The 24373-nt window shown below is 39.3% G+C and overlaps 1 protein-coding gene and 1 pseudogene across 1 annotated transcript; both read left to right on the plus strand.

Annotated features, from left to right (window-relative positions):
* Positions 1–4643: 4643 nt before the first annotated feature.
* LOC140853603 (uncharacterized) lies at positions 4644–7263 on the plus strand (annotated as a pseudogene).
* A 2701-nt stretch (positions 7264–9964) lies between these two features.
* LOC140853594 (uncharacterized) lies at positions 9965–11198 on the plus strand. The gene is made up of 2 exons (XM_073248250.1): positions 9965–10388; positions 10753–11198. Exons 1-2 carry the CDS (start codon positions 10317–10319, stop codon positions 11161–11163), a joined length of 483 nt encoding a protein of 160 aa, XP_073104351.1. The 5' UTR covers positions 9965–10316; the 3' UTR covers positions 11164–11198.
* Positions 11199–24373: the final 13175 nt, after the last annotated feature.

Here is a 24373-nt window from a genome sequence, read left to right on the forward strand (position 1 = left end):
GTATTAAAACTCTTTGGTCTGATCGAAGAGGTGAATACCTCACTAGTGAGTTCTTGACATATCCAGAAGAGAATGGGATTCTCTCTCAATAGACTCATTCTGGGGTATCATAACATAATGGGGCATCAGAAAGGAGGAATCGAATCATGTTAGATATGATCATTTGGTCCATGATGAATTTTGCAAGTCTGTCGATCTTCTTTTGGGAATACGCACTTGAGTCGGTTGCTATATACTTAATAGGATTCTAAGCAAGTCTGTAAGCAAAACACCATATGAGATGTGGATAGGATGTAAGTCAGTACTCTTGCATCTTAGAGTTTAGAGGTATCCGACTTATATCAAATGTTTGAAAATAGACAAGCTCGGACCTAGGTCTGATAAATATTTTTTTTATTCAGTATCTGAAAGAAATCAAAGGGTATTACTTCTACCTTACTAATGAACAAAAGGTATTTGTCAGCCTTAGGATGGTCCTTTTGAAAAAAGAGTTCATAAAAGAAGGAAACAATGCCACTAAGATTGAACTTGATAAGTTCTACAGGTAGAAGAACCGGCACAATTAAGTGAACCTACTGAACCAAATTTGATTAGATCAAATCTTGAGCCTATTATAGAGGCACATTAAGGAGATCTGATAGAGACCATGTGAGTCGGACAGATACTATAATTTTTTAATCTGAAACAGTGATCTTATTGAGCTCGATGAGAACAACGAGGATCCAATCACCTATATAGATGCCATACAGAGGTCTAACTCTGATAAGTGGCTTGAAGCCATGAAATTCAAAATGAAGTCTATAAAAATCAATAATGTATGGATATTAGTTGATTCATCTCAAGGGGTATCACTATCAGAAATCAGTCTTTCACTAAGGGATATCACTAAGGGATTTGTCCCTTAGAAAATCACTGAGGAATTAGGAAGGAATTTTCGAGAGATGTTAAGTTGCATTCAAAACTCAGTTTCACCAAGGAATCTTTAAGCAATTTACAAGGGATTTACTGCCCTCAATAAATCCCTTGGAAATCTTTTGGTAATCTGCAAGGGATTAGTGAGTAATTACTTCATTAATTTTTATCGAGAGATTTATAAGGAAAATTTTGTTCCTTGGAGATTTACCAAGAGATAAATCCCTTGGTGCTAATAAGATTTTTTAAAAATCAAAAAATTATATTAGAAAAGGATTTTTTCTTAGAAGTCCCTTAGTGATATTAAAATCCAACACCAATCACTATAAGAATTGAAAGTATTGGTAACACTATGAAAAAATGAGGTATTTAATTCATTATTATAACATAGATTCATATAAGATATAAAAGAAATGAAGAGCATTTGACTTTTTGCTAAAGAAGTCCTATCATCCGATTAGGAAAAGAGAAAAAGATATACGAATTAGTAAAAATAAAATTTTTACATCCTCATTAATGCCATTCTTCATTTAAATTGAGTTATACAATTATATTTATGAGGATATTACTCAAGCTCGATCGAATTCATATATCGAATTTTAATAAAGCTCACTTTCTTAAAATATACATGATTAGTAGAAATAAACTTGTAAAAGCTAAAATTATACAGATAATAGATTTTAACTTCAACATAAATGTTAATGTGGCTTAAATTTTAGAGATTTTTTATGGGCTCGAATTATGACCCAACTCGAAAAGCCCGCATTGCGATTTGAATAGAATTTTTTTAGAGGTCTGTGATGGTAGCAAAGGGCACGGGCCGATATCGATAGTATAAATATTATATTTTTTACCGATATCGGTAGGTTTCGTGAGAGGTTTCAGAAATCAGATTGCGGCTTAAGTCCTTTTCCAATATGAAAATTGATTATGTTTTTTCTGATCCATCTTATTGATACCATATTATGATTATTTTTATTCAAAATTATGCATTAAAGAAAATAAAATTATGCCCACTGCCTATTTTTTTTAAAAAAAATATTGTGCCTTTTTCCATCTCTTTCAAATGAAAATGGTCTAATGTTGGATGCACCGGGTATAATTGGACCGCACCAAATCCCACGATGGACAATAGGCCATGTTACCTATTGTATTTCACCAATTCTCGATTGCACACTGTCCAGCATCCATGTCCTTGAGATTTGGCCTGGTTCACTTGGACCAGGTGCATAAATTTTCTTGGCAACTTTTCAGCTTCCCTATTCGGCCATTCAAAACCTCTCACCTGATTGAGCCTTTTCCCCTTCCTCTCAAGTGAAGCTTTCCTATCCTGCTGCTGCAAGCTTCCCAGCTAATAGAGGCTCTTGAGACACCATAAATAGAGAGAAAATCCATGGAAAACAGAGGAAAAAAACTAGTAGAGAATAGAGGACAAACGAAAAAAATCAAAAGGCAAGAGCTTTTCCCATTCCCATTCCCATCCTTTTTTTTATTTCATTCTTCTTCTTTGGTTGCTCTTATGGAGTTTTAATGGGCTATGATCTATAATTTTTCATTCTTATCAAATTTTTTGGGTAAGAAAGAGAAGATATGAATCACAAATCAGCGATATTCTTCTACCTCATTAAGCTTCTTATCAAAGAGATGTGACTGCAAATACTTTGTGATTCCACATCCCATTTGCTGATCCAAGACTTTAAATAATCATATCTCTGAACCTTCTATTTGCTCTCTTTGCGCAAGAACAGAACCTTTAGGGTTCCCATCTCTTTCAACTATGTAAAAACCATATGAAATGCCCACCCAAGTTCCCCTCTTCTTTGCTTCCTCGTTGTCCTTAATTGCCTTTGTAGCAAATCTTCTCAATCTAAGTGCCTACAAACAAAACAAATTGCAAAAGGGGAAAAATTACCACATCTAGATCTATCCATTCATTAGGATCATTTTAGGGATCAAAACAAGATTGATTGATTCATTAAGGGGCTCTATGTTTCATTATTGATAGAAAGAGACATTAGATGCAATAATATATGATTTTCATTATTGCTAGTCCATGCAGTTTTCTCTCGCAAAATTTCAAGACACTCCAGTAGCATATCCTTATGAGCAAGAAATAAGAAAATCATAATTATATAATACTATTTTAGTCAGATAGTCGGGCCATTTTCCATCAGACCAGAGCACTACTTATATATATATATATATATATATATATATATTTTTTTTTTTTTTTTTTTTTTTTCTAAAAGAACATATCAGATTTGCGTAATTCATAACTAGCACATCATGTAGCGCATGGTCATGATTCCAAAAAATGATCTTAAATTACAGCCACCATATACATTGCTTGAGTTTTGATTTTATTTAATGTTATATTCTAACTCCCAAACAGAACAGTGGGTATTCTTGTTTGGATTTTTTCTTTGTTTGACATAATGGTAGAGACCTGAAAAGAATTTTTTTTCAATTTTTAAAACTATTTCTTGAGGTTAGGATGAAGTGCCATGCTCCTAGAAATAGCATCAGCTGGCACATCTCATATTTCTATTTCTTTATACTTATTGCAGTAGCTCTGAGTACCTAAAACCAAAACTGAATATTTTTGTTTCTTTACACATATCCAACAATAGGTTTTTTTATTGTTTGAATATGTATATAGCTTGTAGATTAATAAAACCAAAACTAAAATCTCCTAGATCAACACTCACACAGCCACCTTAACCTATTGATTTACAAATCATTCCCTGTTTTATAAACAAAAATTACCAGCCACCACATTTTTGCTCCTCTTCCCGATAAAAGCTTATCTTCATCTTATCTATCTAGTAGGTCCACAAGATGTTTAAGAAAGCAAACATATAACAAAATGAGAGAGGATAATACTAAAACTAGCCTTCCACCACGTGATAAAATTATATACTTTCAAACCTGCAATCTAGATTCCTTGTTTACCACTAGCAGCCAATCACAAAACTAACAAGTCAAAGAGATAGTTCCATATGCATAACATTCAACACCTTGCAATTAAACAGAACTGTCACATATGCTTGACTTTATTCATCTTCTCAAAATGGAGCTAGAGCTGAAAACCAAACACTTATAGCCAAATTAACCTTCAAGCCTGAAGGGCATTCATAATGTAAAGTAATGAATATGAGATATGCAATTGTCATACCACCAGCTCACAAAATAAAATGGTATCATCCATAAATTACAAAGAGATGGTATCATCTCTCAACCTGCCTTAACTCCCCATGGCACTTACATGCATGTTATTATCAATTAGAGCTGGAATTTGGGCCAAACTAAAATATGCATGTCCCCTATCTGCATCCAATCTAAAATTTTTTAGGTTATAGGCTAGGTTTAAATCCAAAAATATGATAAAATCTAGGCCCGAGTATAAAACTTGTTGTATTCCTATAATATATCCAACACTTGGGCTAAAGTAGAAAGAGAACATCCACTGTGTTTGTTGAGTGATACTTGTATTATTTACTATTAAAATCTTATCTATCATATTGAGTTTGATTTTTTTTTTTTGCTTTAAAACTATATTCGAGCGATACTTATATTATTTATGATCCGATTTGACATGATTGCCTCTCATAGTTATCATTTGCATCATTATTTCAAAATAGCTATATTAACAATTATTTGATAAATAAATTTTATAATTTTATAAAAATATTGACTATTTATTAATTTTATATAGGTAAAAAGGATACAATATGTCAGAAGACCGTAGTTGGATGTATAATCGCTTGAGAAATGGATATGTTACCGATGAATTTAAGGAAGGGGTTGAAAGATTCCTTCAGTTTGCATTTTTGCAACCTAATAATGTGGATGAAAATAAAATTAGGTGTCCATATTCAAAGTGTCGTAACTTAAAATTTTGCATCAGAGATGAGTGGTTTTGCATCTTTACTATAAAGGTTTTGATGAGCACTACACTGTATGGACTTCACATGGTGAGACTTATAGTCAGATTGGAGAATGTTCAAAAGGTGATATTAATCCATACAGAAGATTGGTAGTAGAAGAATTTGATCCAGAATTTCAAGAAGTACAACCAAATATAGAGATTATCAATGAGGAGGGTTATGATATACATGAATCTCCGAATACACATGCTGAGAAATTTTATTCTTTACTGAAAGCAGCAGATGAGCCATTATGAGAGGGTTGTCGGAAGCACACCAAACTATCTGCAGTGTCACAACTCTTAATTGTAAGTCTAAATTTAATATGAGTGAAAATTGTTATGATCGTCTCTTATCGATTGTTAAAGGTTTATTACCAGAAGTTGAAAAGCTAGTAGATAATTTCTATAAAACAAAGAAAATGATAGGAAAGCTTGGCCTTGGCTATCAAAAGATTGATGTGTGTCCTAATATGTGTATGTTGTATTATTTAGAAGATGAGGCAAAGACAGAATGTAGTGTGTGGTCATGCTCGATGGAAACCTAAGAGAAATGATTGTGGAAGGGTAAAAAATATCCCTTTTAAAGTACTACGATATCTCTCACTAATTGATAGACTTCAAAGGCTATTTATGTCATCAAAAACTACACAATATATGACTTGGCATGCCTCAAATAGATGTACAGATGGTTTTATGGCACACCCATGTGATAGTGAGGCATGGAAGCATTTTGATAGAATTCATCTTGACTTTGCATCCGATCCGAGGAATGTGCGTTTGGGATTATGTACTGATAAGTTCAATCCTTTTGGACATTCATCAATACCTTATTCATGTTGGTTTGTTCTAATTATAGTATATAATTTACCTCCATAGATGTGCCTCAAGCGGTAGTATATTTTTTTAAACATGATGATACTGGGCCTGAAGAGTCCAGGCAAGAATATTGATGTATTTCTGAGGCCTTTAATTGAGGAGTTGAAGAAGTTATGGAGAGTGGGGGTGAATACTTACGATATAAGTAGAAGATAGAATTTTCAAATGAAAGCAGCACTTCTATGGACAATTTAGTGACTTCCCTGCATATGGCATGTTGTCTGGATGGAGCACACATGGGAGACTATCATGTCCTTATTGTATGGAGCGTACTAAGGTATTCACTTGAAAAAGTGGTGGCAAGGCATCATTTTTTGACTGCCACCGTTAGTTTTTACCTCTTGATCATCAATACAGGAGATAACGAAATACTTTTTTTCGTGGTCGAGTTAAGAGAGATATACCCCCTCCTCGATTATCTGGTGAAGAAATATTGCATGCAGCATGCTAAAGAAAAGCTACCTAGATTTGGTGTTGAACATAATTGGGTGAAAAGAAGTATATTTTAGGAGTTGCCTTATTGGCACACAAATCTAATTAAACATAATCTTGATGTCATGCACATAGAGAAAAATATATTTGAGAATGTCTTTAACACAGTTATGGATATTAAGAGCAAAACCAAGGATAACGCAAAAGCGAGGAAAGATTTGGAAAGATATTGAAATAGACCTCATTTGCACTTGAAGTTATATAATGATAGGCTTTGCAAACCTAAAGCCTCTTATGCATTGACTATTGAACAGAAAAGGAATATTTGTAATTGGTTGAAGGAATTGAAGCTCCCCGATGGCTATGTCTCAAATATATCTCGATGTGTGAATGTTGAAGATTATAAATTCTATGGGTTTAAGAGTCATGATTGTCACATACTTATGGAGAGATTGCTTCCTATTGCTTTTCGAGGTATGGTGCCACCTCCAATGTGGGATGCAATAGTCGAGCTATGTCATTTCTTTCGGGATATATGCTCCAGTGTTATTCAGATTAAGCATATAGAGATTTTAGAGAAAAATATTGTTGAAACTTTATGTAAGTTGGAAAAAATCTTTTCTCCTGCTTTCTTCGATTCTATGAAATATTTATCGATTCACTTGGCTTATGAAGCAAAGGTTGGAGGACCAAATCAATTAAGATGGATGTATTTATTTGAGAGATACTATTCTTTATTCTTAGTATATAGTTTGTTAAATTCATATCTTATATAAGTGAAATTGATGTTGTTCAAGTATATGTTGTACTTGAAACGTATGGTGCGAAATAAGTCTTCTATCGAGGGTTCAATATGTGAAGCTTATGTCATCGAGGAAATCAACTCTTTTTGCTCATATTATTTTGAGCCTGAGGTACAAACAAGATTGACTCGAGTCCCACGAAATGATGATTGGGGAGATGTGGGGCCTTCAAGACGTCTTTCTATCTTTTTGCATCCCAGACGATCGATGAAAGCAACTACATCTTATAGGTTAATGACTGATGAGGAATATGAAATTGCACACATTTATGTGTTGCTTAACTGTGAAGAGCTTGAACTATTTATAGAGTAAGCATTTTATTTTTTTTATTTATAATATATATCAGATATTAAATTATTTAGATTAATTATGTGTGACTAACACAAGTACAGTCGATATGAGTCGTATGTCAGAGCATGTTCACCTCATATTACCGATGCAGAAGTTGAGAGATTGCGTGAGCGAGAGTTTGCAAGATGGTTGAAAAATTTGGTTAGTCAATAATATACTCTATTTAATATATTTTCTTTATTATTGATCATTAATTTAGATGATTGTGATATTTGTTTCTTAAAAATAGGTGAAAAGTGAAAGGCATATGATTGATCGATGTATTGTGGACATAGCACAAGACCCAAATCCTGGAGTTACAACTTTCAAAGGATATTTTGTCAATAATTTCAAATTTCACACATTTGAATACGGTATCAATAAACAAACAATGAACAGTGGCGTGTGTATAAAAGGAAGCTGCTATAATGACTTTGAACGTGATTATTATGGTATCTTAACGGAGATTTTGGAGTTAACTTATTATGGTGCTAGAAATAAGGTTGTATTATTTAGATGTGATTGGTATGATACTGAGAGAGGTATAAGAGTACATCGTGATCATGATCTCATGGATGTGCGCTATAAATCATGATTGAATATCAATGAGCCTTTTGTATTAGCACAACAAGCACAACAAGTATATTACACTATTTATCCATGCAATAGTAGAGAGACACGTGATTAGTGGGCTGTATGTAAAATTAAAGCTAGAAATTCTTTTAATATCCTTTTAGCAGATACAAGTGATGACAATGTATCTTCAGATATTGATGTGTATCAAGAGGATGATATCACAAATCTATCTATAGTTCAGGCTAATGAAAAACTTGATGCACCCAATTTACTAGTTAACTTCTCTCAATATGAAATGCTTGATGATGATGAGATATGTAGGTTGCAACAAAGACTAGAAAAAGTGATCATTGAACACGAAGAGGAAGAAGAAGAGAAGGATGAAGAGGATGCAGAGGATAACGAAGAAGAATTTGAAGACGATGATGACTCTGATGAGAAAGAAAATAAGTTTGAGTTGTCTGATAGCAATAATGATTGATTTATACAATGTTGCTATTTACGTTTAAATTTAGTTGCTATATAATGTATTATCATATTAGATTGTTTACAATTACATATGTTTTGGATAATTTTGATTATCATTTATCAAATATTTGTTTGGACTATTTGATCTATGCCTATATTGTAGATTTGTATTATATTATTGTAAATAATATATTTGATCTTAAGTTAGATTCATGATATGTAATATATGCATCTAACCTTTATGTATGAATAGGGATAATGATACATGGTGGAGTTTGATATGTGCCTATATTGTGGATTTGTATTATATTACTGCAAATAATATATTTGATCTTAAGTTAGATACATGATATGTAATATATGCATCTAATCTTTATGCATGAACAAGGATAATGATACATAGTGGAGTTTGATATGTGCCTACATTGTGGATTTGTATTATATTATTACAAATAATATATTTGATCTTAAGTTAGATACATAATATGTAATATATGCATCTAATCTTTATGTATGAACAGAGATAATGATACATGGTGGAGTTTGATATGTGCCTACATTATGGATTTGTATTATATTATTGCAAATAATATATTTGATCTTAAGTTAGATACATGATATGTAATATATGCATCTAACCTTTATGTATGAACAGAGATAATGATACATGGTGGAGTTTGATATGTGCCTACATTGTGGATTTGTATTATATTATTGCAAATAATATATTTGATCTTAAGTTAGATACATGATATGTAATATATGTATCTAACCTTTATATATGAACAGGGATAATGATACATGGTAGACTTTGATATGTGCCTACATTATGGATTTGTATTATATTATTACAAATAATATATTTGATCTTAAGTTAGATAAATGATATGTAATATATGCATCTAACCTTTATGTATGAATAGAGATAATGACATGTGGTGGAGCATCTAGACTTGGTCAAAGGGGTGGTAAAGAAAGAAATATCTCCCGACAACAGCTTCAAAATGAATATGATGGAGATAGTGGAAAACACATACAACGATCTACTCGTAGGCTATTTGACACACCTCCGCCTACTGAGAGACATGGCTCATTGCCCATGGAGGAGCCTTTTGTCAATCCTTCACCTCATGTGCCTGATAGTGTGGGTTCGGTTGATTTTATGTGTATAAAAGGTCCAAACCAGTCGGCCTCTGAGCCAACCATCGAAGCAGATAAAATTTTTATTATAGTGAAAATGAATAAGTAAGTTTTGTAATTATATATTCTTATTAGATATTTATTTTTATTATTATTTTGTATAATTAATTTGGTTGATGGCTTATGCATAGATTCATCGAGCCTGAGGTGTCACGTCAGATGAGTGTTTGGCTGAAGTAGTATTTTAAAGAAGCTTGACTTTTATGGAAAATGGTTGAGCAAACAACCAAGGATGAGTTATTGGGCAGATTTGAGGTATTGCATTAGATTTTTACTTAGTTCATAATGTAAGTTATTATAAAAATACTATATAAATCTTTGATTTATTTTGTAGACAAGATACAGATGGTCTCTAGTAGAAGATTATAATATTAAAAAATATTGGGTGAGTACTAATAGATGTCTACTTACTGGCATGATGAGTGAGACACAAAAAAAATATGTTAATGAGTTAAAAGAGACAAATCCACAAGCCACACTTGTAGACACGATTGGCAAAGTTCATCCAAGTTGGATGAAGCAAGAGATATGGGATGAGTTGTGTCAGAAACATTGACTCAAGGATAAGTGGCAGCAAAAATCTAAAGCTAGTAGAGAAAATCGAATGAAGCAAAAGGAGGGATTCATCACCAAGCATTCAGGAGGTTCCATTCCTTTTGTGACACACAAGAGGAGGATGGTATTTTTATTAAGTATTTCTCTATTATTATTGATATTTACATTCAGTCATATATTTATGATATAATAATTTATTGCAGATACAAGAGAATGGTGCAGAACCTACTATTGCAATGCTGTTTGATTGCACCCACAAAAAGAAAGGAACGGGGGAATTCGTGGATGCAAAATCCAAGAAAGTTAGTGTAGGTTCTCAATTTTCTATCTAAGTATATCTATATGTTAATATATATTAATATATGTATATTTATAAATATATCTATAAGTATCGAATGGTTGGATGATAAATTGAATGGTTGGATTGCATTATTAATAGGTTATATGTTTATTATTTTTGAAAATCATAGTTTTAAAATAAACTCTGCTAAAATTTTTAAGAAATATCTAATAGATTTTAGATATTTAAATTTGTAGAGTTATCATGTTACATTAAGAGATAAATTATTATTATTCTGTTTGTCTTGTTTGTATATATATCATCCATAAAATAGAGATACTTGCTTATTCAATTTTTTTAAAGGCCTGAATATTTTTCATATGTCACTGCAGGAGACATATAAGGCTGCTCTTACAGAAAAGTATGGCTCAGAGATTGATTCACAGCCTTCATTTGATGCTACTATGTGGGTAGAAGCTATAGGAGGTGTTTCTAAGAATAAAGTGTATGGATTTGGGCTGAATGCACATTCATCCAGCATACTCATGAGGACTACTATATCATGCTCTGCTTCTCAATCAGATGATCTTTCAGGGAGTGCATCTACTGCCTATTTTGCTGCTCCAGGAGCTATGAAGATGACACAGGAGCATATTATGGTGGCTTTGATGAACCCTCAATATAAGGAGATGCTACGATCTCTTATTTCTAGTCTTGGTTTTACATCATCTGAGCAGTTGTCATCTCCTCCACAAGAAAAAATCCAGTCAGCGGTCCCTCCAGTCGATCCTCCATGTGATTGATTCTTGGATATGAACTTATTAGATGTAGTCTTATATTTAATGCTGGAAATTAATTGGAGTTGAATTATTTAATATTTTGATATATTGTGTTTGTTTATGAATTGAAACCTTGATGGATACTAAATTTATATTTTGTGGAAGTTTTATAAAAATATGTTTGTTCAAATGTGTTGATGTGTTATTTTGTATTATAAAATATTGAGGTATCATTGATATATTAAGAATTAGGATATATACAGGTCTGATAATATATTTGTAAAATAATCTTCCAAGAGGAAGCTTCACTAAAAAATTTGTAAGAAAAATAGAATGCTAAATAAAAACTTTACCAAGGGATTACTAAGAGATATTTTAAAAACCTTAAACTATCACCAAGGGATTGTCAGGGCTATCACTAAGAGATCTGCAAGGGATAAGTTTTTTACAAATCATCCGGTTGGTCAATTTTTATCAAGGGATATTCCCTTGGTGAATCTCTTGTTAAATACTGAGGGATTTCTGAGTGTATTTTGGCTAGTGAATCCCTTAGAAAAATAGTTGGTTTTTGGCAAATGGCTTTCAGTTTCATCAAGAAAAATTCCCTCACTGAAATTTTTCGATCCCTTGGTAATTACTGAGGGATTGCTGAGGGAGACTTTCACCAACATCATATATTCCAAGGAACAGATTTTCCTTAGAAATCTCTCAATAAATCTCTTCACCAAGGGATTTTTGACTTCCACCAAGGGATTTTATCCCTCACTAAAAGGTTGATTTCTGGTAGTGTATAATCTATAGGGTGTAAGTGAATTTTCAAAAGAAAAAGGGATGTAGACAGGATGGTGGAGACCTACAAAGTCCGTTTGGTTGTCAAAGATTATCATCAATATTATGGTATTGACTATGATGAGATGTTTTCTCCTATGATAATACTTAAGTCTATTTGGGTCATACTTGCGATAGTGGTATACTTTGACTTCAAAATATGGTAAATGGATATTGTTGGTACAGAATTCTGCCGAAGCCAGAGTTGCTGGAGTCGAGATGACTGCGGCCACCATCGGGACCTGCAAGAGAAGTCTAAACCAGAGTTGGGGGTGCTTCGGTAAGATCCTCCGACGCTCAAGTCAGTACTCTGCTTCAACAGAAATAGAGTGCTCAAGTGAAAAATTTAGCAGAGTTTTGAGATAGAATTTTTGAGCTTAGAGAAGAACGTATCTGGGGGTCCCTTTTTATAGACGGAGTGCATAACTAATTGACAGCAACGTCTGTAACCGCCTGGTAGTGGACTGTTCAAAGCCACCCAGAGTTTGTTACAAAGAGTAGTGGCGTCAGGGGTCGTTCAGAGCCACGTGGAGTTTGTTACGGAGAGTAGAGTGGTGTCTGTTGTCGTGACTTGCCAGAGAGTAGTGGAGCCATGCAGAATCTATTACAGAGAGTAGAGCAGGGTAGTGGCCATTGTCGTGACTTGCCAGAGAGTTTGGATCTGTCGGCTAGAGCTCGGCTGGAACATTTGATGGAGCGAGATGGCTCTCTATCCCATCGATCTGAGAGAAGCTCGGATGTCTCTGAGGCTGCTAACGAGTCTACTATTGTCGGATACCTTAGGTGCTGATACTACAGGTGGGGTCATCTTCTGTAGAAGCTCGGATGGAGACTTTTCATTGGTGAAGCCTGATAGGAATCTGATTGCTAGAGAAGTCCATCTGGGATTCACCTGATGTGGAAGCTCGTCCGAAGATGATCCATCGGAGAAGTTCGATTTCATGAAGGATCTGGTGGGGGGTTGGCCGGCGATGGACTTTGGATGGCGCTGGGGAGGTTCGGCAAACGTCGGAGGCGATCGATCGTTGTAAAAATCCAGCTGCCAGAGTCCATCCGTTGCGAAAGCTCATCCGAAATCCATCCACTATGGAGGCTCAGACGGAGTCCAGTTCTTGTGGGAGGCCGAAAGGAGGCCGCTTATTGTTGGAGCTCGATCGAAGATCGGTTGTCGTGGGAGCTCGGAGTAATGACCTGGCCGGTGGATCCCGCCCCATGGTAGAAGCTCGTCTGGAATTCGGCTACGAAGAAGCTCGACTGAAGTCTACCTGTAATTAAAGTTTGAAAGAAATTTATTTACAGCAGAGGCTCGAATGAAATTTGCTTACAGTAGATATCCAGAGTAGACTGCCCACCGTAGGAGTTCGGAGTAAACCGCTCGCTGTGGGAATTCGGAGTAGACTGCTCGTAGTAGAAGTTCAGAGTAGACTGCTCGTAGTAGAAGTTCGGAGTAGACCGCCCGTAGTAGAAGTTTGGAGTAGACCGCCTCTGTAGTAGAAGTTCGGAGTAGACCGCCCGTAGTAGAAGTTCGGAGTAGATCGCTCGTAGTAGAAGTTTGGCTCTCACAAGAGTCCGGTTAGAATCTTGAAGGCAGTCGACCACCGTAGAAACTCGGATGGAGTCCGATTTCTATAGAAACCTCGTTGTCGAAGAAGCTCGGATATTAACAGAGTTCGGAAAGAGTTTGAAGAATAGTTGGTCATTATAGAAGGTCGGCTGACAGTGAGGCCTAGAGAGCCTTTGGAGCGGCACGGTAGATTGATGGAGAAGCTCATTGTCGGAGAAGTCCGGAAGGGTCGATCTTTTACAAACTTCGATCGGGGGGTATTTTGTACCCAACACCAGTCCCCTACTTCCGAGTTTGGGTTTCGAATGAAGAAAGTACAGAGAAATTCTCACGATCGAAGTTATCCCTCTCGATTGCCGTACTCGGAGGTTGCCAGATATTTTGGCGCTCGGCACACTGGTACTAGAGCCTTTTCAAAAAAGATTTTTTCTTTTTGGAATTTCCATCAGAATGCTACCCCAAGTATGGCGCAATAATGGTTTTATTAATTATCGACCACCTTCAGCCGCTTGCCACAGCGAGTGGGCCACACGGCGATCACGAACTGGCCAGAGGAGTCTCGCAGTCATTATTGCTCCAGACCCCATCGCCTATTTAAACCCGTCTTCCCCCTTCGGGGGTTTCACATCGCATGGGAGTTTCTTCGGTCCTTCCCTCTTGGCCTTAGGCATCCTTCGAGTCATCCTCATCTCTGCATCCCTGCATCCCTCACATCAGCCTAAGTTAGCCCCAGAACTTTCTCTGCTTCCGCGGTCCCGTTCACAGACTGTGCCGATCATCCTCCGTTGCAGATATGGGCGTGGACATGACTCGAATGTTGGCCCAGAATCTCAGAGCCCACGAGCGGGAAGGCACTGCAACTTTCGGGTCGGCGAAGAAGGTGAGGGTAGAAGAGACAGATCCGGCCGTATTTCATCCTGATCGTCCAGGGGCCGTGCTTAGGCACACCTTCGACCGCGAGTTCTTTTCGGTGTGCATCATTGTGTGGAAAAATCTGACCTCTGAAAGAAGGTCATACCCGCCATCACTGCGAGGGAGAACCTGACCTCAGAAAGAAGGTCATGCCTGCCGTCATCGTGAGGCAGCGGGACCCATGGCGCGAAAAAGATGGCATCTACATGTACTTTGAAGATAATGTTGGAGTAATTGCCGAAAAGGGGGGTGGAAGAAGAAGTCAGGTACTTAAAGTAATCCTCGACGATGGCCGAAACTGAGAGTTCGAAGTCTGATGAAGCCGAGCTTCCTTAGAACTTTTCTTCTCTTCTCTTCTTCTCTTTTTTATTTTTTTTTCTGATCGTTTCTCTTTTTATTTTTGGCCTTCAAGGCTTTGTAATGTATACTTTACCAATGAAATAAAAATGAAAATGTCTATCACCTTGTCCATTCTGGTATTAAATGGTTGTTTACCGAACTTCCTTTGTCTTCCACCTCATTTGGCGTCGGCGTAATTTGTAATTCCTCGTCTATTCTTGCTTCAAGTCATCATTTACCGAACTCCTTTTGTCTTCCATCTTGCTCGATGTCGGTATTGTTTGAAGGTTCCCGATCATCGCTGTGCTGATTCGCCCTTAGGGACTGGAGTTTTTTGACAAGGGCTTTCTTCCTCGTTGAGATGAGGTTCCTTGAGTCTCGGCCTTCAAAGGCTTCGTAATGCACACTTTACTAATGAAATGAAAAGAAATCTTTCTCATTACCTCATCCATTTTGATATTGAGTTATCGTTTATCGAACTTCTTTTATCTTTCATCCTGTTCGACGTCGACGTTGTTCGAAGATTTCAGATCGTCGCTATGCTGATTCACCCTTAGGGACTGGAGATTTTTGACAATGGTTTTCTTCCTCGTTGAGACGAGGTCCCTTGTGCCTTTGATGTAGTTCATTTTCATTTATCGCTGGCGTAGTTCGTCGCTTTCTCCTTTCATCTCTCCTTTTCTTCTGTGCTCGAGTGAGGGTCTTCCCTCTGCTCTTGACGGAGTCATGAGAGTGTAGAGGGGCCATTGAGGAGGCTTTCCTCCTTGTCTGGTCTTGATCGATCGAGCCTTTATTTATGTCAGGATGAGGTTCTCCTCTTATTTTCGACAGTCAGTTTCAGCTCATGTTAGGATGAGGTTCTTCTTTTGTTCTTAACAGGGTTGTGGGGGCATGCGAGGGTCGCTGCAAGGGCCTCTCCCCCCATCCGATCTTTAAGTAATCGGGTCTTTGACTTTGCTCATGTTAGGATGAGGTTCTCCTCCTGTTCCTAACAAGGCTGTGGGGGCACATAAGGGCCGTTGCAAGAGCCTCTCCCCCCATCTGGTCTTTAAGAAATCGGACCTTCGTCTTTGCTCATGTTAGGATGAGGTTCTCCTCCTGTTCCTAACAAGGCTGTGGGGGCACAGAAGGGCCGTTGCAAGGGCCTCTCCCCCCATCCGATCTTTAAGAAATCGAGCTTTCGTCTTTGCTCATATTAGGATGAGGTTCTCCTCCTGTTCCTAACAAGACTGTGGGGGCACATAAGGGCTGTTGCGAGGGCCTCTCCCTCCATCCGGTCTTTAAGTAATCGGGCCTTCGACTTTGCTCATGTTAGGACGAGGTTCTCCTCCTGTTCCTAACAAGGCTATGGGGGCACATAAGGGCCGTTGCAAGGGCCTCTCTCCCCATCCGATCTTTAAAAAATTGGGCCTCCGTCTTTGTTCATGTTAGGACGAGGTTCTCCTCCTGTTCCTAACAAGGTTGTGGGGGCATATAAGGGCCGTTGCAAGGGCCTCTCCCTCCATCCGGTCTTTAAGAAACTAGGCCTTCGTCTTTGCTCATGTTAGGACGAGGTTCTCCTCCTGCTCCTAACAAGGCTGTGGGGGCACATAAGGGCCATTTCAAGGGCCTCTCCTCCCATCCGGTCTTTAAGAAATCAAGCCTTCGTCTTTGCTCATATTAGGACGAGGTTCTCCTATTCCTAACAAGACTGTGGGGGCACATAAGGGTCGTTGCAAGGGCCTCTCCCCCCATCCGATCTTTAAGAAATCGGGCCTTCGTCTTTGCTCATGTTAGGACGAGGTTCTCCTCCTGTTCCTAATATACTTAATTTCATTTGTATGGAGGAGTTACTTTCTGTCGTTATAAGCTTATGCCAAAAGAAAAATATGCAAGTATGAAATTTTTATTTAAGGCAAAGCTATTGATAATACATTCGCAGATTTTCTGAATTCCATGGTCGTAGAAGCTCTGCTCCTCTGAGCTCTTTTAGGTAGTATGTTCCGGGCCAGACCACCTCCTTAACTTCATACGGGCCTTCCCAGTTTGGGACAAGTTTTCTTTGATTCTGAGGTTGTGAGACAGCGGCTCATCGTAGTACCAGGTCCCCCGCTCTGAAGACTTTGCTTTTGACCCGAGAATTATAGTAGCGGGCTACTTTCTGCTTGTAGGCTGCCATCCGAACTTGAGCTATTTTTCACTTTTTTTCTAACAAGTCGAGGTTGGCCTTGAGATCTAGCGGATTGCGCCGCTCGTCGAATGCCACAACTCACGTCGACAGAAGCTTGAGTTCAATGGGGATCACGGCTTCTGTCCCGAAGGTTAGGGCGAAGGGGGTCTCCCCTGTGGGCAATCTCTGAGTAGTTCGGTATGCCCATAACACATGATAAAGCTCGTCTGTCCAAGTTTTCTTTGCCTTTTCAAGTCTCACCTTGATACCTTGCAACAGAGCCCTGTTAGTCACTTTGGCCTCGTCATTTGCCTGCGGATGGGCTACCGAAGTGAAGTTATGAGAGAAATTCAGGTCCTCACAAAATTCGACAAACTTTGCCCCAGCAAATTGTCGCCCATTATTAGTAATGAGGGTTCTGGATAAGTCGAACCTACAAACAATTGACTTCCAGATGAAGTCCTGCACTTTAGCTTCTATGATTTTTGCCAAAGGTTCAGCTTCGATCCACTTGGTGAAATAGTCTATTGCCACCAGGAGGAACTTTCGCTGCCCGGATGCCATGGGAAAAGGTCTGAGGATATCCATCCCCCATTGCGCAAACGGCCATGGAGCACTCAATGGTGTCAGTTCGGAGGCAGGTTGCCTTTGTACACTTGCATACCTCTGACACCGGTCACATCTTCTGACATATTCGATGGAGTCGTGGTACATGGTAGGCCAATAATAGCCTTGACGGAGCAGCTTGTGGGATAAAGATCTGACCTCCGGGTGACTTCCACAGACTCCCTCATGTACCTCTCTCAAGGAGAAGTCGGCTTCAGAAGGTCAGAGATATTTCAGGAGGGGCAAGGAGTATGATCTCTTGTATAGCTTGCCTTCATAAAGGATATATCGGGAGGCCTGGTTCTTAAGCTTACAAGCTTCTTTTGCATTAGGAGGAAGGACCCCATCCTTAAGGTATGCAACTAGTGGGTCGATCCAACTGGGTTCATGGCCGATCTCCATCACAGGCTGTGATTCTTTCATGCTTGGGCACCTCAGAACTTTGAAGAAGACTTCCTTAGGCAGTTCAGCTGGAGCTAGTGTAGCCAGCTTGGAGAGAAGGTCGGCCCTGGTGTTTTCTGCTCTTGGGATCTGCTTAATGTCGAAGCTACCGAAGGTAGGGATGATCTCCTTTATCTTTTTGAGATACTTGGCCATACTATCCTCCCGAGCTTCATAATTTTTGTTGACCTGTCCCACTACTAACTGAGAGTCACTGTAGGCTTGGAACCGATCTACTTCCAATGCTTTGGTGACCTTTAGTCTTGCAATCAGAGCTTCATATTCTGCTCCGTTATTTGTCGCAGGAAACTCGAAGCGCAGTGCATACTCCGTAATAATTTCGTCAGGATTGATCAAGATCAGGCCCGTGCCTGACATGTTGGAGGAACCGTCCACATAGAGGACCCAAAAACCATTAGGGAGATCAGCTTTTTCTTCAGGAGAGCTCGACCGGAGCCCCAGGTCATCGGCTCCATCTTGTCCAAGCTCGGCCTCCTCCGGGATAGTGCATTCCATCATGAAGTCTGCTAGTATCTGGGCTTTTATTGTCGATCGAGGTCGATAGTCGATGTCGAACTCTGTGAGCTCGACTGCCCACTTCGCCATCCTCCCAGAAGCATCCGCTCGATGCAAAACTACCTTAATCGGCTGGTCGGTGAGCAGTATTATGGTGTGTCTCTGAAAGTAAGGTCGGAACCTCCGAGCTGCAATCAACAAGGCGTAAGTTAGTTTTTCTGACTTAGTATACCTGGTTTCGGTGTCTCTCAATACTCGGCTTATGTAATAGATCGGCCGTTGAATTTGTGCTTCTTCCTTAATCAGAACTGCTGCAAGGGCCACAGGGGAGACCGTCAGGTACAGGAACAACTCCTCTCCAGGCTCGGGCTTTGCCAATAGTGGAGATGAGCCGAGGTAGTTCTTCAGCTCCTCGAACGCTTACTGACATCCAGGGGTCCAACAGAAGTTCTTCGGCTGCTTGAGAGTCTGAAAGAAAGGCAGGCATCACTCGGCCGATCTTGAGACGAAGCGATTTAGGACTGCCACTCTCCCAGTAAAGCGCTGAACTTTCTTTATTGATCTCGGGGTGGTCATTTTTTGGATGGCGTGAATCTTTTTCGAATTTGCTTCGATCCTGCGCCCCGATACCATAAAGCCCAAAAATTTTTCTAAGGTTACTCCAAAGGCGTACTTGGTCGGGTTCAGCTTCATCTTGTATTTTTGGAGGGTGCTGAAGGTCTCCTCAAGGTCAGCGACGTGGTTCATCGAGGATTTACTTTTTACGAGCATGTCGTCCACATAGATCTCCATGTTGCGGTCGATCTGCTCTTTGAAGATCTTGTTCACCAGTCGCTGATATGTCGCTCCTGCATTTTTTAGGCCAAAAGGCATGACTCTGTAACAATAAAGGCCACGATTAGTAATAAAAGTAATTTTTTCTTCGTCCTCTAGTACCATCTAAATTTGATTATAGCCGGAGAACGCATCCATGAAAGTGAGAAGCTCGTGGCCCAAGGTTGCATCCACCAATTGGTCGATTCTGGGCAGAGGGTAACTGTCTTTCGGACAGACTTTATTCAGCTTTTTGAAGTCTATGTACATCCTCCATTTACCGTTCGCCTTCTTAACCAGGATCACATTGGAAATCCAACTCGGATAATTGACCTCTCTGATGAACCCAGCTTTCAGGAGTTTATCAACTTCCTCGGCTATTGCCATCTGTCTTTCCGGTGCATGACTTCGAACTTTTTTCTTCGTTGGTCGGTGTTTGAGATCAACAGCCAGACGGTATTCCATGACCTCGACATCGATCCCTAGCATGTCCGTCGGAACCCAAGCAAAAACATCAGTATTCTTTTGTAGGAAATCAATAAGTTGTGTCGGCACCTCTTTCTCCAAGCTGGAGCCGATCTTCACCATGTGCTCTTCGTTCTCATCATTCAAAGGAATTGAGACAAGATCTTCCATTGGCCCATCCCATTCTTCAGTCAGGTCATCACGGGTGTCCAATCCATCAACTGGATAGGGGTCAGACTGACCACTTCTTTGTAGGGCTATATTATAGCAATGCCTTGCCAGGGCTTGATCTCCCCTAACTTCTCTGACCCCCTGGTTGGTAGGAAATTTTAATTTCAGATAGTAGGTCGATACTACAGCTCGGAGGGCGTTGAGATCGGGTCGGCCGAGAATTGTGTTGTAGGCAGACGGCACCCTCACCACCAGAAAATCCACCGGCGCTTTGGATTACTTTGGATACTGACCTACAACTACAGTCAAAGTTATTACTCCCTCCACTGGCACAGCATCGCCAGTAAACCCTACCAACGGAGAGCTAATTGGCCCTAACCGACCATCAGGGATGGATATTTTTAAGAATGCATTGTAAAATAGAATATCGACCGAGCTTCCACTGTCAACAAGAATGCGGTGTACATCATAATCAACGATATTTAAAGAAACTACAACCGCATCATTATGGGGGAACTAGATCCCCCAGGCATCTTCTTCAGTAAAGGTTATAGATCTTTCAGTTTTTTGCCGCTTGGGCGACCTGGCTGATCCACTGGCCGCTCCCCTTCGGGATCCTCCAGAGATGGTGTTTACGATCCCGATTGGAGGCCAATCTTCAGGCTGTTCTTTCCTCCTTGACGGCTCCCGCTATGGCAGAGCTCTCGATCGATCCTTTCTACCTTCAGGCCGGCATCGGACAAATCTGTCGATCACCATTATCGGAGGAGGAGGAGCCTGAGAAGCTGGAGATGAGGCTGGGTCTTGTGGAGATCGCTGAGATCTGACTGCGGAGGCCGTGGATCGCCTGGTGGATGCCATTCGGAGAGGCATCAGGTAGAGATCTAGTAGGAAAAGGAGAAGAGGATGTCGAAGAAGATGACCAGAGACAGTCCCGTTGAGCACTCCTTTAAGAACAAGAGTACTGCAAAGACAGCCCTTCCTCTAGCGTCAATTTTGTTGGTGCAGAATTTCGCCGAAGCCAGAGTTGCTGGAGTCGAGATGACCGCGACTGCCGTCGGAACCTGCAAGGAAAGTCTAAACCAGAGTTGGGGGTGCTCCGGCAAGACTCTCCGATGCTCAAGTCAGTACTCTGCTTCAACAGAAATGGAGTGCTCAAGTAGAAAATTTAGCAGAGTTTTGAGATAGAATTTTTGAGCTTAGAGAAGAATGTATCTGGAGGTCCCTTTTTATAGACGGAGTGCGTAACTAATGGACAGCGATGTTTGTAACCGCCTGGTAGTGGGCTGTTCAGAGCCACCCAGAGTTTGTTACGGAGAGTAGTGGCGTCAGGGGTCGTTCAGAGCCACGTGGAGTTTGTTATGGAGAGTAGAATAGTGTCCGTTGTCGTGACTTGCCAGAGAGTAGTGGAGCTATGTGGAATCCATTGTAGAGAGTAGAGCAAGGTAGTGGCCATTGTCGTGACTTGCCAGAGAGTTCGGATTTGTCGGCTGGAGCTCGGCTGGAACATCTGATGGAGCGTGATGGCTCTCTATCCCGTCGATCTGGGAGAAGCTCGGATGTCTTCGAGGCTGCTAACGAGTCTACTGTTGTCGGATATCTTAGGCGCTGATACTACAGGTGGGAGTCATCTGCTGTAGAAGCTCGGATGGAGACTTTTCGTTAGTGAAGTCTGATAGGAATCTGATTGCTAGAGAAATCCGTCTGAGATTCGCTTGATGTGAAAGCTCGTCTGAAGATGATCTATTGGAGAAGTTCGGTTTCATGAAGGATCTGACGGGGGGTCGACCGGTGATGGACTTCGGATGGCACTGGGGAGGTTCGACAGACGTCGGAGGCGATCGATTGTTGTAAGAATCCAGCTGTCGGAGTCCATCCGTTGTGAAAGCTCGTCCAAAATCCATCCGCTGTGGAGGCTCGGACGGAGTTCGGTTCTTATGGGAGGCCGAAAGGAGGACGCTTATTGTTGGAGCTCGATCGAAGATCGATTGTCGTGGGAGGTCGGAGTAACGATCTAATCGATAGATCCCCATGGTAGAAGCTCGTCTGGGATCCGGCTACGAAGAAGCTCGGCTGAAGTCTACCTGTAATGGAAGTTTGGAAGAAATTTGTTTACAGCAGAGGCTCGAATGGAATTTGCTTACAATAGATATCTAGAGTAGACCACCCGTCATAGGAGTTCGGAGTACACCACTCGCTGTAGGAGTTCGGAGTAGACTGCTCTAGTAGAAGTTCGGAGTAGACTGCTCGTAGTAGAAGTTCAGAGTAGACCGCCCATAGTAGAAGTTCAGAGTAGACAGCTCGTAGTAGAAGTTTGGCTCTCACAAGAGCCCGGTTAGAATCTTGAAGGTGGTCGACTGTCGTAGAAACTCGGATGGAGTCCAATTTCTGTAGAAACCTCATTGTTGAAGAAGCTCGGATATTGATGGAGTCCGAAAGGAGTTCTAAGAATAGTTGGTCATTGTAGAAGATTGGCTGATAGTGAGGCCAAGAGAGCCTTTGGAGCGGCACGGTAGATGGATGGAGAAGCTCATTATCGGAGAAGTCCGAAAGGGTCGATCTTTTACAAACTTCGGTCGGGGGTTATTTTATACCCAACAGATATCAAAACTACTTTCTTAAATAGAGAGTTAGAAAAAGAGGTGCATATGATACAACCTGAAGGGTTCACATCCACAAATGAATCAAAGGTGTGTACGCTTCAGAGATCCATTTATGGACTTAAGTAGATATCTAAAAGTTGGAACATACATTTTAATAAGGTGATCAAAACGTATGATTTTGTTAGGAATGAAGAAGAATCCTGCATATACAAATAGATAAATTATTCTATAATTATATTTTTTATTTTATATGTGGATGATATTTTTTTAGTCGGAAATGACATCCCTGCATTACAAGGAATAAAAGTTTGGCTGTCATCTCAGTTCTCTATAAAAGATTTGGAAGAAGCATCCTACATCCTGAGGATGAAGATCTATAGAGATAGATATAAAAGGATGCTTGGATTGTCTCAATCCACGTACATAGATATTATACTGAAATGATTCAGTATGAAAAATTTTAAGAAAGACTATCTTTCAATAGGCCATTTAATTTCTCTTTCTAAGAAGGATTGTTTGACAATCCCTCAAGAAAGAGAGCATATGAGTAAAATTTTATATACCTTGGTAGTGGGATCTATAATGTACGCCATGACATGTACGAGATCGGGTGTTGCCTACTCACTAGGGGTAGTGAGCAGGTATCAATTTGATCCCGAATGAGAATCATTAGAAGGTTGTAAAAATTATTCTTAAGTATTTGAGAAATACTAAGAACCAGTGGCTCATTTATGAAGAATCTGACTTAAAACTTGTGAGATATTCAGACTTTAGTTTTCAGTCAGATCATCACAATAGCCAAAGCATGTTGGGATATATTTTTATCCTGAATGGTAGGATGATCTACTGAAAAAATTTCAAGTAGTACACTGTGGCTAATTCAATTTGCGAGGTGGAGTATATTGTAGTATCTGATGCTGTCAAAAAAGCTGTGGTTGCGAAAGTTCATCGACGCACTCAAAGTAGCACCCTCCATTGATTGTCCTGTTCTGCTGTAATGTGACAGTACTGAAGCCATAGCTCAAGCAAAGAAATCAAAGTCCCATCAGTGCACCAAGTATATTCTTTGTTACTATCACCTTATTCAGGAGATCATGGATCAGGATGAAGTTGAGCTTCAGAAGATCGATGGAAAGAATAATTTGGCCAACCCATTTACTAAAACCCTCAAAATCAAGGAGTTCGATGATCATAAGTTGAAGATGGATATAAGATACTGTACTAGTTGGCTTTAGTCCAAGTAGAAGTTATTGAAAATTATATCCTAAAGCCAGTCGTTTGATGATTGTGCTATTTCTAAATTGTATACAAATTATTTATTAATAAAAATTATTTAATTTTTTTATTAAAAATTATACATCTTCTATTTTGAACTCTTGTGTTGTGATAAAGTCTTTAGAACTACTTTCAATCGATAAAGGAGGATTTATCATGTAGTTCTTAAACTAGTTTGCGATCAAACGATGCGTTATTAACTAAGACGATAACATTCATCAAGTATAGATCATTGTGTGCCATATGTGTTGGTTGTTCTTGTAATCAAAGAGTATGGAGACACTGGTATAGCATACTAGTGAAATATAGGAGTACATTTGCATTGAACGTAACCAACTATGGAACACTCTACTGTCAAGAATAGCTCATAAAAGATATGGGTATAAATATCTCTCCAATCTGAGATCACTACGGTGAATCAAAAGCAACTCACTGTATTTTGGTATCGGACTATCTGAATTTTTAATTCAGTGATGAAAGATTTTTAGATATAGTCAAATACTTGTGAAGTTGGTGTGTAAGTCAAGATGGAATTAACCACTCCTAATTTCA

Source organism: Elaeis guineensis, chromosome 14 (genome assembly GCF_000442705.2).
Source record: "Elaeis guineensis isolate ETL-2024a chromosome 14, EG11, whole genome shotgun sequence".
Classification (NCBI taxonomy): domain Eukaryota; kingdom Viridiplantae; phylum Streptophyta; class Magnoliopsida; order Arecales; family Arecaceae; genus Elaeis; species Elaeis guineensis.

What these genes read in the sequence shown, in the direction of transcription:
- LOC140853594 (XM_073248250.1), top strand. Translation starts at nt 10,317, where the DNA reads ATGCTGTTTGATTGCACCCACAAAAAGAAAGGAACGGGGGAATTCGTG. An exon ending in CAAAATCCAAGAAAGTTAGT is followed by an intron (nt 10,389 to 10,752) that starts GTAGGTTCTCAA and finishes ATGTCACTGCAG; the next exon opens with GAGACATATAAGGCTGCTCT.